General features: G+C 51.4%; 1 protein-coding gene across 2 annotated transcripts in view; it reads left to right on the top strand.

The window, feature by feature from the left end:
• Positions 1-13: 13 nt before the first annotated feature.
• Positions 14-18523, top strand: part of Rin3 (Ras and Rab interactor 3) — a 106842-nt gene continuing 88332 nt past the window's right edge. The window contains exon 1 of one of the 2 annotated variants that reach the window (XM_052185208.1): positions 14-128. In XM_052185208.1, coding sequence (XP_052041168.1) covers positions 88-128 — 41 coding nt within the window. In that variant the 5' untranslated portion in view covers positions 14-87. The remainder of the gene's footprint in view (positions 129-18523) is intronic. The other variant, XM_052185210.1, reaches the window with a different exon arrangement.

Below are 18523 nucleotides of genomic sequence, written 5' to 3'. Positions count from 1 at the left end.
CTGGCGGCGGCGCCCGGCTCGGCCCTCTGCGAGGGACAGCGCCAGCGCCACGCGGAGGTCGCCGTGTCCCCAGTCGCCTGCCCCACGATGCGACGCGCCGAGGCGCCCGCGAGCGCCCACCCTGCCGGGTAAGTGGCAACCCGCGCCCACCGCTCCCAAGGTGGCCCGCGTCCTGCTCCTTTTGCTCAACTTGGTACCCGAGGGCTCTGGGTTAGGGGACATTGTGGATGTCATGCTGAAATGGACACTCCACCCTCCGCGAGCGTGCGCGATCCCCCCAGCAGGGACCAAGGGTGGACTTGGGTTCTGCAAGGAAAGGGGGCGGCCTTGGTGTCTGCCGCACTTGGCCAAACTTTCAAACCCAGACTTTGTTAGCTGGAAAAGCAGCGCACACTGAGCGGCTGGGCGGGTTTGGTAAGAGTATGTTCGAGCCCGGTGTCTGTGTAGACATGGCTCCAGCCTGGGCTGAACTTTGGATGCAAGCACTCGCTGCCCTGGCCCAGCCAGCCCCATGCACCACCACGATGCATCGCTGCTCTGCTGCCTGAGTCCCAATTTGCACCCTCAGGTCTTGAGACCCGGTGTGTGGGGGCGGGGGCGGGGGCGGGGGTGGGGAGTAGGGTGGTATATAAGAAGCACCAACAACCTTGGCAGGTCCATCCAGCAGCTAACTCTCTGCCTGGATTGAGGCCACCAGGATCCCTTCTGCCACCCCGCTGGATCGGCTGGGACAGTGACCTTTGGACTGGCCTTTGCAGAGCCTGGTGTGTGAGGAAGGTCTAGGGTGTTCAGGTGCAAATGATTGGCGGGATCCCCAGACGCAAATGCCGCTTATGAAGTGTGTGAAACTAAATGGAAGGGATTCCTACTTTTGTGCTCTTCCCTAGCCCCCCCCCCCCCACCTCGAGATCTGGGACACTGCCCAGAGCTGCACACAGGCTGGGAATGTCCTGTCATCCCGCCCAGTCCTGAGAGTCGCTCTGAGCGGCACCAAGTAGAAAGCGATTTCTGCGAAAGCCTTCCAGGAGTTTCTGGGGTGCCTTGGATGATGGACATACCATACTTTGTGTAAATGGTGGGGTGCTGTACTGTGTATTTCCATTTAAAAGTCCCGGGTCTGGTCCCGGGTGAATTCCGGTGGCTGCCTGTTTTAATTCTGTGACTTCATCTCTCGAGCCTCTATTCTTTAGAATAGGAATGCTATCTGTCCACATCTCTTGCCCTCCTCTGGGATTTGGGGACAGTAGGATGTAACTAGCCCCCATTCAGATAGGAGGGGTTGGGATTTGGCCTGAGGGGCTGGGGCTTAAGTCCTGAAGATGTGGGGGCCTCCTTCCTCCTACCTCCAATCCCAGCTATAGCAACAGCCCAGAAATTCTGTGTTGATGCTTCCCTTGGAAGTGATCTCTGCGGAAACAAATGTCATCTGCTGGGAAACTGGGAATTCCGTTGCGGAAGGGGTGTCCTGAGAGCAAGCATCTGCTATACCTTGGATGCAAAGGTAAAGCTGGCTAGAAAAGGAGGGTGAGGAATCCGTTGTGATCTCATCTGCTTCCCCATTTCCCTAAGGATGGCCCGGCCTGACCCATTTCCTCCTGCCTTTCTTCACGTCTGCACCAGTGATTTCATTGTGCCTCAGTTTACTTACAAGGATAGTCAGCAGTCAGTACTCTTCACAGGCTGTTCTTGAGGGTTAAATTAGTAGAAAGCATTTCGCAGGTTGTCTGGGAGGAAACATCCTCAGCAGCTATTTTGATTGACTTCTCTGTCCTCTGTTGGGTGGGACCTTGCTTTTGCCCACTGGGTGATCTGCCTCATCTGAATCTTCAGAGTCCTATAGCCCCTCCCTCCCTGGGATTGAATTGGATGAATTGTGGGGTGTGTGTGTGTGTGTGTGTGTGTGTGTGTGTGGTGTGTGTGTGTGTGAAAGAGAGAGAGAGAAAGAGAGAGAGAGAGAGAGAGAGAGAGAGATGATATGTGTAAATGTGTGTGTGTGTGTGTGTGTTTCAGTCACCCTTGGCCTTGTTTTTTTGTTTTTGTTTTTTTGAGACAGAGCCTCACTGAATCTGGACCTCTCTGACCCAGCTAGACTGCCTAGCCAGTTAGCTGCAGGGGTCCCCCTGTCTCTGCCCTGCCTACCCCAAGGCCTGGCTTTTACATGAGTTCTGGAGAGTCAGCCACCAGTCCTCATGCCTACCATCAGTGGCCACCCTCTGCATACAGAGACCGAAGTGTCCCTCTAACTGATGGGTCTGCTTCTTCTAATGGCCTTGGTCCCTGCTCAGGGGCTGGTCCCTTTCAAGTACTTTACAACACCCTGCACCTGAGTCTCACATCGAAATTCTCAGGGAACTTTTACCCCTAGTCCCAGCTACCATCAGGACTAGTCCTGAGAGTTTTTGAGTCTATCCTTGCACACAACTGGCCCAGAGGCCCCTTCTTTCCGGGGTGAGAGACATTCAAATAGCCGGGGACTGCCACCTCCAAGCAGCCAGGGAGAGTGTCCCTTGAGTTCGAATCCTAGGATGCAAATTCTGCTTCTTGTTTAAATAGCTGGCTAGGAAAAGAGATGTACCCGGGTTGCTGGCTACTTTGGCTGCAGCCACATTTTCCACCCACTGTGCTAAGCTCCACCATTCATTCAAGAACTGTTACTAACTCCTAAAGTATTCTCTGCCCACTGGCTTGGGGGACATAAATTGGGCAGGAAGCATGAGGAACCCTCAGAGCATGCTAGGTATGTGCTCAGAAGAGGTCACTAGGAAGGGAGGACATTGAGGAGAGGTTAAGAAAATCTAGACCATTCTAAGGGGTGGGGCAATGTGGTTAGCAGGAGCTGGTACTGTAGAAAGCAAGGGCTTACGGGGGTTGGGAGGTCTATGGTGAGTGCTCAGGGCCCGGCAGAGATTTTTATAGAGGGTGATGGACTGTAGGTGGACAGATAGCAGTTGGGAGGAGGGGCCACAGTAGTCTAGAAGCCAGGCATAGCCAGAATGGACACTTGAGGCAAGAGAAATTAGGGTGGCAGAATTTGTTGATGGATTGATGTTAGACAAATAGAGTTGAGGGGAAGGGACATTGCAGGAAATGCTGAGATGATTGAAGGCTGCCACCCAGGCTCAGACACCCAACTGTGGGGAGTCCTGGAAGAGTGGGTAATGGTATCCCTCAGGGCCTGTGAGAGCTGGAAGCTTCCAAGCCTCAGGGGAGACCTGGCAGGCACCGGACGCCTCCGCTCTGGTAAGCACACCCAGTGCATTTTCCTAGGTTTGTTCCATCGAGGGTTTATTTACGATTGTATTTGTAAAAGGATTCCACTCTTGGAACAAATGTGTCTGACCCAATCTATGCTCCATGTGACCGTGAGGCAACAGAGATCCTGAAAGAGGAAGGTGGGCTTGGGTCTCCTGAGCCTCTGATATGACATGGTACAGGTTCTACAGAGGTGTCCTCCGTCTCTCAGTGTCTCTGCTGGAAGCAGAAGCTGGCATGGTGTGAAAAGCAGCCCCTTACCACCCTCTCCACCTCCCCCACTGGTCCGCAGAAGGTGTGGGAGCTGGGCCTCAGTGTCCCAGGGTGACTGCTGTTTCTTCCCCCAGGTTCCACCTGTCATGGCTGGTGAATCATCCCTTGGTTCATGTCACTAGACAATGACAAATTAGCTAAACTGGCAGGCAGCCACACAGAAGGGAGAAAGAGCAGGTTTGGAGAAGAGAGGAGCCAGGAAAGGCTCGGACTTGGTCTCTTCAGCAGGTCTGGAAGGGAAGGCATAGTGCTGCAGTCCCCAGGGAGTGGAAGAGCCTGTAGCATAGCTTCTCCACTGATTTTGGAAAAAGGAGTCAGACTTTAGCCAGTTCTAGAGTTTTCTCTGTCAAGGCACGGACTGCCCAGAACCTGCCTTTTATTTTTAGAATTAGAAAGTTACACTGTTTTGTCTCGGAGGGAGGTCTGGACCATGGAAGTCTCCCCCCCCCCCCCACCCTACCCCACCCCCCTCCATAAACCTAAGGATCAGCACCACAACTTTAGTGGCTTCTCTGATACAATGTTGCCAAAAAAGAAAGAGGGAGGCCCTTTCAACTCCTTGGAGGACTCTCAGGCTAGTCAGGGAGAGCAGCATGTCCTTCCAGCCTCTCCTCCCCTCAGGAACGTGCTTACCTGTTTAAAAGGCCCCTCAAGGGAGTTTAGACTACGGCGTGGAGTGACTTCCCTCTGTAGCAGATGGTGACCCCAGTTTCTACACACCCTCCCCAGTGTGGAAGGCAGAGATGCCTGGATTCCCAGGACACTGAATGGAACCCAGATGAGCCCCTTTCTCCCGTGGATGTCATGGGCCCTTCTCAGGGATGGGGCAGAGTAGACTATCTCCTGAGCCTGAAGAATGGTGTAGCCTGGGGTTACAAGTGCTGGGGTCCCTGGATGCTTCACAAGGTTCCAAGGATAGTTCTCTGAACTCAGAGAAACTCAGAATTTCAAGGTGCTATTGTTGGAGGATGGTTTCCGGTTGGGGGGTAGCTGTTTTTCTTAGCTCTAGAGGCTGTTTAGGGATGGGCATGTAATAGATCACTGGAGAGCTAAGGGCCATCCTATCCCTCTTAAGTTTGGGGACTGGTTTCCTAGGAAGCAATTCTCTGTGGCACTGGTCCCCAAATAAACTCTCATCTCTTAGCTGCTGTTCCAGGGACAGCCAGTAATTTCCTCCAGTGCTGGGCCATAGGCAGTAGGAATGGATCCTGCAATAAAACTAGGGTACACCACATAGCGAGCAGTGAGTGCTTCTCCCTGCCAATGGCTAGAAAGGTAGTTCAAAGAATAGTCTAGGATATACTATTTACTTTCCTAGGAAACAAAGACAGACACAGAAAGGAGGCTTCTGGGTCACCTCTTTGTCCAAACAGCTGGGAGGCAATGCTTTCTCATCCTGTGGGTTTATTTGATAAAACTGGCCTTGCAAAAGAGCTGAGTTTGAGAGCCCCTGTGGATAAAGCCACAAGTTTCCTAGTGGGACTTGGTGACTGATGGAGAGTGGGAGGGCTTCTTTGATGGGGATAGCATCAAACAAGTCTGAGTGACTTCCAAGTGAATAAAGATAGTAAGGAGGTCCCAACAACCTTCAGTTGTCTACATGTGTCCTCTGACATCAACCTTTGCCAGGATGGAAAGATGGAAGTCTGAGGAGGCCCTGCCTGGGAAGGGTTCTCTGGTTCCCTGTCAGGGTGAGGCCTCTTCACCACATGCCCAGGCGTTCTGAGTGTCAATTAGCCCCTGGATAGGAAGCCAGGAAGTGACTCTGTGTCCTCCATCTCTATTCAGCGTGATAGTGCCCTTGAAGGAGAGGCCAGAAGAATCTTTCTTCAGATAGCAACAATGCATAAAGAAGGCCTTTCTAGACTCTGTCAGACTGTCAGCCTTAGCTTTTCACAGAAGAATCTGGAAATACCACTTCAGGTGCAATTCCTCTCTCCTCCTCTCCCCTGGATCAAGGCTGTCAAGGGCTTGCACCAGAGGGGGGACAATGCCAGTGGTCATAGAGCCCCTCGTGCTATCTCTCCAACTTCTGGCATGTCCTCACTGTCAGTACATTTAAAAGAATGTGCCAGCCTAAGACAGAATCTTAGTTCCTTTCAGACAAAGTGGCCTTTCTCTGGAGTGGTTGTGGTCAGGGCTTGTCTTTACCTGAGGTAGCTACAGTGAGCTCAGGCTACATCCTATAAAGCATTGGCCCCAGGCTCCGGGGCAAGGCTGCATCTTCCTAGTCAAGACCAGGAAGACTGAAAGACCTCTAGTTCTGGTCTGGAAAGGAAAGAGTCTATGAGACAGAGGGAGGGGTGGAGAGATGTGGGGGCCTTAGAGGGGCTCTCCTATTGGACAATTCCCCACAGGGAAGCTGGCTTCTTGTTATTGATAACTCTGAGATCTTCAAACAAAGGCCTTGTTATGTCCTAGTAAGAGATGAAACTTCAGTTGTGTACACTAGTGAGGGGGGCCGAGTGGGAGTGCTAGTTAGAGCCTATAGAAGGAGCCTAGTTTCTGAAAGGCCTACTGAGGAAGTGGAGTGGGATGGCCCAGAAGGGGTGAGACCACAGGTATTGGGAAGTCCTCCTCCATAGGCTCCCCGGGGCTCGGAGACTGACAAAAGAGTAAGCCTGGCTGTATTCAGTTTGATGGTCTCAGGCTAATGGGTCAGTTGTCAAGACAGGCTTTACCCAGTTCTTTTCCCACACTAATGTCTGGTTTCCTCCCTCTCAGCCAGGGTCAGAAGCTGGCCATGTGGATGTGTCTAGGATGCTAAGTTTAAAGAAGGGTGGCTAAGGATGGCTTCTGATGACACTGTCGGTTATACATCATCTTCCTGCTCTACATGTTGGGCACAGTCTCCTTCTAAAACATATTCTGGCATTCTTCAGTCAGCACATACCTTTCTGTTCACACATCAACCCATTCTCCCACAGCCAGCCAGCTACCTGCTACCTGTCCACTCATCCATCTGCAAACCCATGCAGCCATCCAGCCAGCTGTTCATCTGTCTACCATCTGTCAATCTATCCATCATCCACCCATCCTCCTCCTACCACCAACCAGCGACCTGCCAGCTGTCTGCCCTCCACTTGTTCATTCAGACAGCATCGATCCAGAAGTCAGTCCATCTATACACCCTCTCTACATTCATTCATCTGTCTGTCCATTCATCCATCCATTCACCTCTTCACCCATCATCCACTCATCAGTTCATCTGTCTGTCTGTTCATCCATCCATCTCTACATTCATTCATCTGTCTGTCCATTCATCCATCCATTCACCTCTTCACCCACCATCCACTCATCAGTTCATCTGTCCATCCATCCATTCATCCATCCCTCCATCCATCTGTCCATCCATGTGTTCATCTGTTTATCTTTCCATTCATCCTTCAGCTTATCTCTATCCATCTAGCTAGTCACTGAACAATTAGACATCTAGACATTTCCAATTTACCCACTAAGGAACACAAGAGGCATGTACACAGCTGAAGTACATACAAGGCACTGTAGACAAGGCGCTGAGGTGGTACTAACATTGACCGATGAGCAGGGACAGTCTGGCAGCAACAGCACTGAAGTTGAGGCTTGAGGGGCAATTGTGTATTAACTGCTGGCATTAGGAATTCAGAGAAAGGAATTCAATTAGGAGTTGGCTTGAATGGGAAGTAGAAGACTTGGTACAAACAGGTCACACGTGTGGAACCCTGCAGTCTGGTGTGAGGGCAGGAGAAGGTGTTATATGTGAAAGCATGGAAGGGATTCCACATGGCTTTCTGTAGAAGACTTTGGCTTATATTTCCCATGATGATACATACCTCAGGTTTGTTCCTCCACTCAGTGGCTCAGCAGTGCTGGGCAAGATGGTGCAGCTGAACCTGTCTGCCATATTTCCTTCTTCCTCCCACACAGCTAATAGGGTGGCAACCCCAGCTCCCACAGTGTTGTCACGGCAACCAGAGACCAAGTTCTCAGCCCTTGAGCTGTGAAACCATCGGGAACTCTGTGTGCATGTGCACATGTGTGTATTCTCGTGCACAGATATACATACTATTACACATGTGGGTACTATTGGTTTTCAACAGTTTTTTATTATATACTTTAAAAATTCAAGCACAGACAAGAATAATGAAATTGAAAGCCTCAAATATTTGTCTCTCTGAGTCCACACCCAGACCAAGTATGTTCTTGTATAATTTTACTCTGTATGTATGTGGTGACTTGTGTTCCTCTTTTTTGCATGAAGGGTTACTTCCTGCTTCTGTGTTTCTACATGTGCTAGGGACATGTGTTGCCTGCTCACCTTCATGGCACCATATGATGTAACGTTCTTTTAAGATCACATTTTTGTGTATGTGCCGTGGTGCACGGGTGGGGACCAGGATAACTTCTGGAGTCCATTCTTCCCTCCACGTGGGTCCTGGAAATGGGAGGCAGGTCATCAAGCCCGCTGCCAGGTGCCCACACCCACTGAGCCGGCTTGCTAGCTTGTGTTATGGCCATTTTCTGTGTTGACTGCTAGATCTTATCCCAAGTCTTTTATGTGTTGATTGAAACCTCTGAACATGTGTGCAGGTCCAAGGTGTAGACGAACTTCCTTGAGAGTAGTTCTTCATCTCTCTCCAAGGATCTGAATTTGAGGTGAGACTGCAGCAGAGCTCTGCTTTTTCGGTGTGTATAACTTTTAGGCCAACTGGTTCCTAATTTTCTTGCTAGTAGATATAGTCATTTGATTAAGGGTGTAAGTAGAGAGTGACATTTGCTCAAAGATGTCCTTGCAAGGAAAGGATCTGGGTTTCCTGTGACTGAAATGCATTGGCTGGAGCTAGGGCAGCCATCTTGGATTCTGAGGTAAACAGAAATGTTGAAGCCATAAAGGATGGGATAACAATATGGTTAGAGTCTCAAAACATAAAGCACCATTCTCGGTCTAGATTAGTTACCCAGAGTTCTGTGAGTCTCCTCATATGAGAGAGGAACACATATTTATTTTGTTTAAATCATTGCGATTCCTTCTTTTCTACTACAAATTCTATCCCACAAAACAGTTTTATGTTCAAGTCCTTGTTCTCAGAGGAGGCAGAAGGTAGAAAGGGTGAGAGGAGAGGAGAGACCTCTCCCTCCAGGACTAGATTACAGGGGAGTGAGTTTTAGATTTCACTGAAAGCTTCTGGCTATTTATTCTGGCTTGCCATCTGACTGCAAAGCCTTGTGCTCTGGGACGTGTCAAGCCTTCTCAAGACTTGTTACTTAGCACTGTGCAGGTTCACTGCTCAGCCTCGCAAGGCTGAGGGAGCAGCAGTGGGGGAGGGGGAGGAAATTTCATTTTGTTCAAAGCAAAGGGACCGCTGTGTGGGAGGCAGGGTGGGCTTGGCCTGCTTCTGGGGAGAGGCAAAGAACACCTTGCTTTACTTTTCACAGAGGCACTCTGCCAGTGTTAGGGACCCAACCAAAGAAGACACTAATCAGGATGTGTGGGGCACAAACTACTCGGCCCAGAGGAAACTTGCACTGAGGGACGGTAGCCAGGGCTGGGGAGGAGCTTGCATCCCAGGCCTTGGAGGGCACTGGACCCCAGGAGTGAGAGAACCAGCTCTGCTGGTCCTACCCAGGCCTGTAACCTCGCACTCCTATGCCCTCCAGTTTTCCTTGGTCTAGGGTCCTATGAATGGACCCAGTGTGCCCTCTGTAAGCCAGGCTGCTGCTTGATGAATTTGAGGCCCTCTGGGCTGCTGCGGGGCTCAGTGGGCATTTCCTGTTTTCACTCCGGACCCCATTGTGCTGGTATGCTGGTTCACGAATCTAGGCCCTCATAGCACAACCGGTTGCTTCCAGTTTGGGTGATCACAAGTGCAGGCACCTCAGATGTCTGTGTCCAGATTTCCATAGTGAAACCAACACGGCTGTACCTGGCTGTGGGAGCTAACTATAGGAGTCTGGGCCAGACAAGGCTCAGGATCTGAACCAGATCTTGGTAGAGGAGATGTGGTACCGTGGGGTTGCTGCGGGTGTCTCCAGGAGGGAAGTGCATGGGTTCTGACAGGAACCGTCTGTGCACACCTTCCGGTGGGCAGGATGCTGCACCCTTCTGCCTCCTGCCCAGGAACAGCATATGGCTCGCTCCGCATGTTCTCAGTGAGGCCAGTGCACGGTAATCAGAGAAGCAGGGCATGGTAGGACCCGCTTTGCCAGCTCTGCCTCAGTTTCCTCATTGTACAAGTAAACCCATAACTGTTCCTAACCTGGGGAGTTGTTAGATTTTGTGAGCTAATGTGTGTTTGAACGGTGCTGAAAAACAGTTGAAAGTAGGTATTCATTCTATGACACGGTTTTCCTGAAGCTCACTCTCCTGACCCTGTCACTCAGCCTTCGGGCGTAACCCGGTTATTAGCGTTGCTGTGTCTTATACAAACTGGTGTGTAGTTTCTGCCTACAGTCCACTTTGGCTTGCTTTGAATCCTCGGGGTGGCTGCTGCTTCTCTTTGGTTTCTGCTTCCTCTGTAAATGCAGAGTGGGGATGCGGAGGCTACTTGTTCTAAGTAAGCACCAAATGAAGCAAGTGGTGGGTAGCCTCACAGCCCTCAAACAGTAGCATTTCACAAGGCTCATGGCCTCCGCCATTTGTGATTAGAATGGGGAGGAAGCCTGGGTATGTGCTTCTTGGGGGTACCCCAAGTTTGGAGGCTGGGAGAGGTTCCTACAGCTGCCTCCCCAGTGTTCCCTCTCTCTCCTCAGGGAGCTGAGTGAGCAGGTTGCCAGTCCAGGCTCTGTGTGGAGACGAGAGGCCTTGGTCTCCTCAGGGTTCTGTGCAGGCTCACAATGGCCAATAATTGGTATCGGGTCACAGGGAAATTTCCTTACACTTCATGGCTTCTGTTTGAAAATCTGTCTCCTGGCTTAAATTCATATGTAACCCCTAAATCCATGCTCGCAGCTCCCTACATCCTGTCAAGTCCCCAAGTGCCTGTCAAGAGCTATCAGTCCTCTGACAGGAGGGCAGTTGGCCTCTCTACCCTATACTGCAGACATAGCCTTGTCAGAGCATTCTTCATATCAGGTGTGTTCTGCACCTTTGTGCTTTTGTTGTTGTTGGTGGTGGTGATGGTGGTCCACCACCAAATGACCCCAATAGCACTAAAGTGACGTGTTCCTAAGTACTAGGTAACCATGATGTATCCTGGAAAGGTCTGTGGGTGCTGCAAGCTTCAGTAATAATGAATGAAGGGTGTGTATTCACTCAAAGCAGATAGTCAATGCTAAGTCCCTGAGAACGGGGTTCACTATTAGCTCTCAGTATTCACTGGAGCTAGGAGGATCTAGCCCTGGGCATATGCCTGTCAGCTCCCTCCCTCTTAGGCCTCCAGGCTGAGGAGTGCCTGCTTTATCTATGGTCTGCATGGAAAAGCACACACTGTCCCTTAGGCCCTGCCTGGGGCCTGGGGCTTCCCTCTCCTCCACTGAATTCTGGGGCTTAGGAAGGCCAGTTTCTGAGGACATCTGTAGTCAGCGGCTTTGGTTCTGTGGCTCTGATAGAATTCTTGGGGGTGTGGATATTTGTGTGTTAGTAAGACAGAAGCATGCCCTGATAACCCCCGCTTGCGTCCTGATAACCCCAGGATCTACTTCTGGTGAAGGTCAAGAGTTCTCCCTGTCCACCTCCAAGTCCACCCTCAAAGGCTGGAGGTCCGGTGCCTATTCGCAGGTGAGGAGACCAATACCATAGAGCTGGGGACCAGAATTGAGTTCCATCCCAGCCAGAGCCTCTGCTTATCCACAAGTCTCCTGAATTCAGTATCCTTGTGCCAACACTGGGCCCACCCCTGATGCTTCCCTAGATCCAGGAATGCCTTGGGTCCCAGCTGGACTACCATCTGGGCCTTCCTGTTGTCCTAGCCCCACTGCAGGGTGACTCTCTGGAAGGCACACAAAGGATGTCAGGCCTCTATTTGCCAGTCACTCCTTTGATACCCTCAGGCTACACTGTCCTTGGAATTACAGAGGCACATAAAATGGGTGTCTGGAGCAGACGCCCCAAGTCTCTTCCTACGGTTCTCACTCTCCCCCACCTCAGTACCTCACCCAGCCTCAAGTTCACCAGCCAGGATCTTGCCAGCTCCTGCTGCTATGACAAACCGCCAGAGAGAGCAGCTTATAAACAACAGTGGTTTGCCTCTCACAGTCTTGGAAGCTGAGAAATCCCAAATGGAAGTGCCAAGAGGTTCAGTGTCAGTGAAGCCATTTTCTGTTTGTCAGAAGGCTCTCCTGCCTCTGTCCTTACATGGAAAAGAGCCGTGGCATGTTCTGGGCCTCTCTTATGAGGAGAAAACAATCCACCAATGAGACTTCCTCCTCCTTCATGGTATAATCCTTCCTAGGGGCCCCATCTCCTAACTCCATCCCATCGGGTAAGACTCGTGGGCATTTGGGAGCACACAGACATGGGTCTGTGACTGCGTTTTCAGCATCTTCCAGCCTCCCACTTGACAGTCACATCTGTCCACCTGTCACATGTGATGGGGCAACTGGGCAGATATTGACAGGGAGTCACTGAGTGGTGGGTTTTGGGCAAGCAGCACTGTGTAGCAGCTGGGGGAAGTGGCTCCCTTAGAACCAGCAGGAGAATACTCAGCCTGAGGCACACACATGACATACTCCACACTCAACAGAGGAAATGTGGCCACAGCTGCTGCTTGGGAGAGTACCAGGTGACTCGATATCACAGACACTGGGGAGAGGTGATGCTCTGGTGGTTTGTACAAAATGGGGGTCAGGCCTGTGTATTCTGTCTGCACTCTCTCAAGCCCGGCAGTGACCCAAAGAGGAGCAGCTGCTGGAAGCCAGCGCTGGGTTCTGAGTCACCTTTCCGCTCAGAGCTGGGAGCTCCTTTGTCAAAGCACACTTCCTTCCCAGCCACAGACGCCCGTGCGTCCCCCATAGCCCGCTGAAGTAGGTGGGGGCGTGGTGCCTTTTTCTTGTTTTACTGCTGAGGAAACTCGTAGAGGGATGGGGAGGAACAGAGCAAGTCAGTAGCAGAGGCTAGACAAGAAGATTGTTCCCTTTCCTTTGCTCTGGTCCTGGTGTTCCTCGGTACACTGCAGGCAGGTGCCCGATCTCTGTCCCCTTCTGTGCTGAGTTGTGTCCCTGAACTCTTGTGGGTGTAAGGGGGAAGGGAGGCATTGTGTATTATACCGCCTTAATTTCCACCTCAATTCCAGATGATGAGAACCCCAAGTGAGCGTCTTACAGGATCAGAAGCAGAATGGCCTGCCTGGGTGGAAACCCTGCCCTTGTTCCTGTTTTCTTAAGAGCTCTCTCTATCCCTGGGAAAAGAAAGAGGCAGAAACAAAAGGGAGCACCTAGCTGGGGGTGTGGGAGGGCACCTAGCTGGGGGGTGTGGGAGGGCACCTAGCTGGGGGGTGGGGAAGGGAGGGCACCTAGCTGGGGGTTGGGGGAGGGAGGGCACCTAGCTAGGGGTTGGGGGAGGGAGGGCACCTTGCTGGTGGTGGGGGAGGGCACCTAACTGGGGGTGAGGGAGGCCACCTAGCTGGGGGTTGGGGGAGGGAGGGCACCTAGCTGGTGGTGGGGGAGGGCACCTAACTGGGGGTGAGGGAGGCCACCTAGCTTGGGGGGTGGGGGAGGGAGGGCACCTAGCTGGGGGTGGGGGAGGGCACTTAGCTGGGGGGTGGGGGAGGGAGGGCACCTAGCTGGGGGGTGGGGAAGGGAGGGCACCTAGCTGGGGGTTGGGGGAGGGAGGGCACCTAGCTGGGGGGTGGGGAAGGGAGGGCACCTAGCTGGGGGTTGGGGGAGGGAGGGCACCTAGCTGGGGGTGGGGGAGGGCACTTAGCTGGGGGATGGGGGAGGGCACTTAGCTGGGGGGTGGGGGAGGGAGGGCACCTAACTGGGGGTGAGGGCACCTAGCTGGGGGTGGAGGAACCCTGGGGCAGCTAGGGGCAACCTGCTAAAGCTGAGGCCTGGCCTTCAGCCTGCCCCATGCTGCAGTCCCTGGGAGAAAAACCATTGGTTGCGACAGCAGGCTGTGGAGGTGACATTTCTCTGATGGGCTGATGGGCTTTCCCTGTGCTTAGGCAAGTGATGTACAGTAAGAATGTGATTCTCCCTGTCAGTCCCCTTTTGGTTACAAACAAAACACAAGAAACACAAGTGAATGAATACCACAAAAAGGCAAATGATAGAGAAGTCTAGGTCTGCTCCACCCCATGGCACAGCCCCTGGCCTCATATAGCTATTCTACATGTTCGATGCAGTTAACGAAGATGACCCTGTGGCCGCACTGGCCACAATCTAAGCACTCAGTTGGCACACACGGGTGGCGGAACTGCACTGGGTGCTGTAGTCTTCCAGCTTGCCGATGTCACATGGGATTCCAGGATAGACTACAAACTAGGAAAACCAACCAGCAGCCACTCACTAAAGTTTGGAATGAATCGACCAATCTCACGTTCTGGCAAATAACTATTTAATGTGGATTGGGAGTCTCTACCCGGCCTTTGATTCCGTTCCCAGATAAAAGACACACATTTATAAGAAGCCTTGACAGCACTGGAGCTGGGCAGCTGTCAACCTTCTGTTGCTCTTTGGTCACTTCCCTGTCAATAACCCCAGGTTGTCATTTGCCATGTTCTGCCTGGGCCACCCTTGCTCCAACTGGCCAGCCTTCATGGCCATGTTTACATGACTTGCACACCCCATGGGGTCTTCTTCCTCCACCTTCTCTCTTCCTCTCTGTGGTCCTGCCTTACACCCCAAGCCCAGGGAACCGAAACTCGCCTGCCTCTCTTCTGCCCAGCCACAGGCCGTAGGCAGCACTATTCAACCAATAGTTTTAAGTTGAGGAACAAGGTTACATAGCATCACTTGGTGTATGTGATGACCTCCTCCTCCCTGGGGGCACCCAGACCTTGGGGGTCAGATTAGCATTGCAGGATATAGCAACAGACCAAACCTCAACAGTCACCTTCATAATATCCAGGAGAAAGCATTTCTGCATTTATACAATTCCACAGTCCTGTCTGATAGGCTTCTGACCCGACGGATATATGGATTTATTCTACTTTTTTAACTCCAGAGAAGAGATCTGACTGTTACTTTATCTGAGGTTTTCTGTTGCTCAGATAAAATAACTAAGAGAAGCAGCTCAAAGGAAAAAGGGTTTGTTTTGGCTCATGGTTTCAGGTTCCCCATCACGGGTCACCGGGCTCTGATGCTTTGGGGTCTGTGTGTCAGGGCTGAGCACTGTGGCAGGGACGAGAGTTGCTTGCCTCATGGTGTCTGGATAGCAGGGATAGAACTCACTTGTGAAATAAAGCACCTACCCCTCCCCACCCCACTGCCACCCAAGCTCATAGGACCATGACCCATCAGTTCAGTGAATGACTGAACTGATAAGGGCGGAGCCCTCATGACCAGTCCATCACCTCTCGAAGACCTCACCTCTCGAAGACCTCGCCTCTGAACTCCATTACACTGGGCCTTTCATTTGTGGGTTTTAGGGAGACCCTTCAGAGCCACTCTGTGATACTGAAGCACAGAGAAGGCAAGGGGCCTCAAGAGTGGGGAACACTGGTCCAGTCTGCCTCCTGGCTCTCTCGGGGTGTCCAAAGTGACCCCAGGCACTAAGCTAGGTTTTTGAGTGGGCCCTACCCTCAACTCTGTCCCTTTTCACACAAGACCCAGACAGGCAAACAGCAAGAAAGTCTGAAAGGTGTGTTCCTTCACTTTTGTGTCTGTGCTTATGTGTGCATGGTATGTGTGTTCCCGTGTGTTTGTGTGTATGTATGTGGTGGGGTATGGTGTGTGTGTGTATGTGTGTGTGTGTGTACATACAGATATCACATATGTGTGCCCTGTATGTGGAGATCTGAGAACAGCTTTGGGCTCAGGAGCCTCCTGCTTTGGGTTTGAAACAGGGCCTCTTGTTGTCCTGAAATTTCACCACATATGCTAAGTAAGCCTAGTGCGCTCCAGAGAGCCCGTCTCCGTCTCTCATCTCACCATCTCTGTATCGTAAGCATGCAGCACTGTACCCAGTTCCTTATATGAACTCTAGTGCAGGAAGCCAGAGATGACTCAGCAGTTAAGAGCACTGACTTTTCTCCCACAGAACCCAGGTTCAGTTCCTAGCCCCCTCATGGCAGCTCACAACTATCTGTAATTCCAGTTCCAGGGGATCTGACAGCCTCACACACACATATGAGCAGGAAAAACACCGATGTGTATAAAATAAAAATAAATCATTTTTTAAAACTAGAACAAAATTTTAAACAACCTTTAAAAAAAAAAAAAGTAATGCACTCTGGGGCAGAGCAGTGGTGGTACATGCCTTTAACCCCAGCACTTGGGAGGCAGAGGCAGTAGGATCTCTGTGAGTTCAAGGCCAGCCTGGCCCACAGAGCAAGTTCCAGGACATACAAGGATACACAGAGAAACCCTGTCTTGCACCTCCCCTGCCCCCCAAAGAGTACAGTCTGTACAGGAAAAGTATGAAGGAGACAGAAATCTCTGGATCTTGATCTGAAGAAGCCCGTGGTGCCTAGTGCCTTCCCTGTGCAGAGCCAGGGTTGGACTTTCCTCTCGTATCTTGGGGGGAGGGGGTCCTGTCTTCACCGCTAGTTCTACATATACTAGTCAGATTTTCAGTCTTTCCCTCCCCATCCTCCTCTCCTCCTCCTCTCCCTCCTCTCCCTCCTCCCCTCCTCCTCTTCCCCTCTCCTCCTCTCCCTCCTCCCCTCCTTCTCTACCTCCTCTACCTCCTCCTCTCCTTCCTCCCTTCCTCCTCCCTCCTCTCCCTCCTCCCCTCCATATTCAACACCACCACCACTCTGTCCAGCCAAGGGACCCAGGACACACACCGTTCTGTCTTTTAGTCCTCAGCCACTCCAGTCGTCCCTCCCTCAGCAGCACACGGCCGCCTCTTTGTGCTTGTTCTTCAGTTACATCCTTTGCCCTCCATCTTCCCTCTTATCAGTGGGCATGTGGGTTGTTCCCAGGCATTTCTCCTGTACAGACAATGTCCCGGTGACCCTAGAGAGTACCGGTTGTCCCATGAGTTACTTTGCCCATGCAACTGTGTCCTACGTTAACCGGTTACCCTTCATGGAAGCTGTACCGCCTCATGTTCCTGCCTGCTAAACGCAGACCTTTTTAATGGCTGTATATTATTTCAGTGTTTATATTAGGTTCAGCATCTAAAGTTGCTCTGTAGGTCAAGTATGGATGAATATTGCCAGTTGCCTCTGACGCCGATGTGTCTTTTGCACCTCATTCTGGTTTTTCTTCTCTACCTCTGTTCCGTGCTGGACCTAGATGGGGGAGCCACGCAGGTGGGGCTGGGACACCCGCACCATTCCCTTTGTCCCATTTTCTGCACCTGTGAGTCCTGCCACAGGAGTCAGATTTGCATTCTGGATGGCCCACCATAGATACACTTAGCCCAGAGAGGGCCAGGCTCTGTGAACGGGACTGCGGGGACGTGTGCTCAGCTGCACACGGGAATCCTCTTAAGGAGAACTTGGCTTTCCAGGAATTTCCAGCCACCTTTCCAGTTACCTCCTCAGCGGACAGTGTAGTCACGTGATTCACAATCAGAAAGGACAGCAGGGTGCCATGGGAGATCCTCCTTCTCCCCACCACCCTCCTCCTTGTCCCTGCACAGGTGAGATCATCCTGACATGGGCGTGTGGCACATGTGCACAAACTTGTCTCTGCCATGGGGCCTTTGAGGTTTTACCTTCAGTCCTGACCAGCACATGCATCCCAGAATCCTGCCTTCCTCATCCCGTCTCCACACCGGGTGATGTTTCTGGGTGACTCTTTGGGTGGGCACAGGATGCCAGCTGCTGCTCTTTGTTTTAAAGATTTATATTTTAGTTTTAGTTGTGTGTGTGTGTGTGTGTGTGTGTGACACATGTGAGTGCTGGTGCATAAAGTCTAAAAGAGGTGTCAGGTTCCCTGAAACTGGAGTGACAACTGGTTGTGAGCCACTCAGTGTGGATGCTTGGAACACAACTCAGATTCTTTGCAAGAGCAGTGTGTACTTTAGTAACTGAGCCATCTCTACAGCCTGTCAGTTGTAACATTTATTTCTGTAGTGTTGTGATCAGCCTAGAATGGGCATGTCCACAGCAGAGCTGAGTCAGTATAGATGGATGGACAAACTGAATGATGGATAGACAGATGGATGGAGGGAGGGAGGGATGGATGGACGGACGGACGGACGGATGGATGGATGGATGAATTGATGAATGGATGGATGGATGGATGCACAGATCAATGCATGGATGGACAGATGGGTGGGTGGGTGGGTGGGTGGACGGATGGTGCACAGATCAATGCATGGATGGACAGATGGATGGATGAATTGATGAATGGATGGATGGATGCACAGATGGATGGATGGATAGATAAATTGAATGGATGGATGCACAGATCAATTCATGGATGGACGGATGGATGGATGGATGGATGGATGCACAGATCAATTCATGGATGGACGGATGGATGGATGGATGGATGGATGGATGGATGGATGGATGCACAGATCAATTCATGGATGGACGGGTGGATGGGTAATACCCATTATTGAGCAGTGCTTCCAGTGAAGCGCCGTCTTAAGCTCTTAAAACCAGTAAATAAAGAACTCAGGCTCCTACCTCAAAGTCAGGAGCAGTCACTTGTAAAGACCACCCAGCTGGGACTCCTTCTGCAGGCTGCCTGGTTTTCAAGTTCACACCCTGTGCTAGTTAGGGTTTTGTTGTTGTTGTTGTTGTTGTTTTGCTTTGTTTTGTCAATTTGATACAAGCTATGGTCATCTAGGAACCTCAATTGAGAGAATACTTCTTAGTTGCTTTTCTACTGCCATGACAAAACATCATGACCAAAGCAACTTATAGAAGACAGAGTTTATTGGAGCTTTCAGTTCCAGGGGTGAAGTCAGCGACCATTATGGCATGGAGCATAGCAGCAGGCAGGCAGGCAGGCAGGCAGG

The sequence above is a fragment of the Apodemus sylvaticus genome, chromosome 6 (assembly GCF_947179515.1).
Source record: "Apodemus sylvaticus chromosome 6, mApoSyl1.1, whole genome shotgun sequence".
NCBI classification, from domain to species: domain Eukaryota; kingdom Metazoa; phylum Chordata; class Mammalia; order Rodentia; family Muridae; genus Apodemus; species Apodemus sylvaticus.
This window is presented reverse-complemented; position numbering and strand designations above follow the sequence as displayed.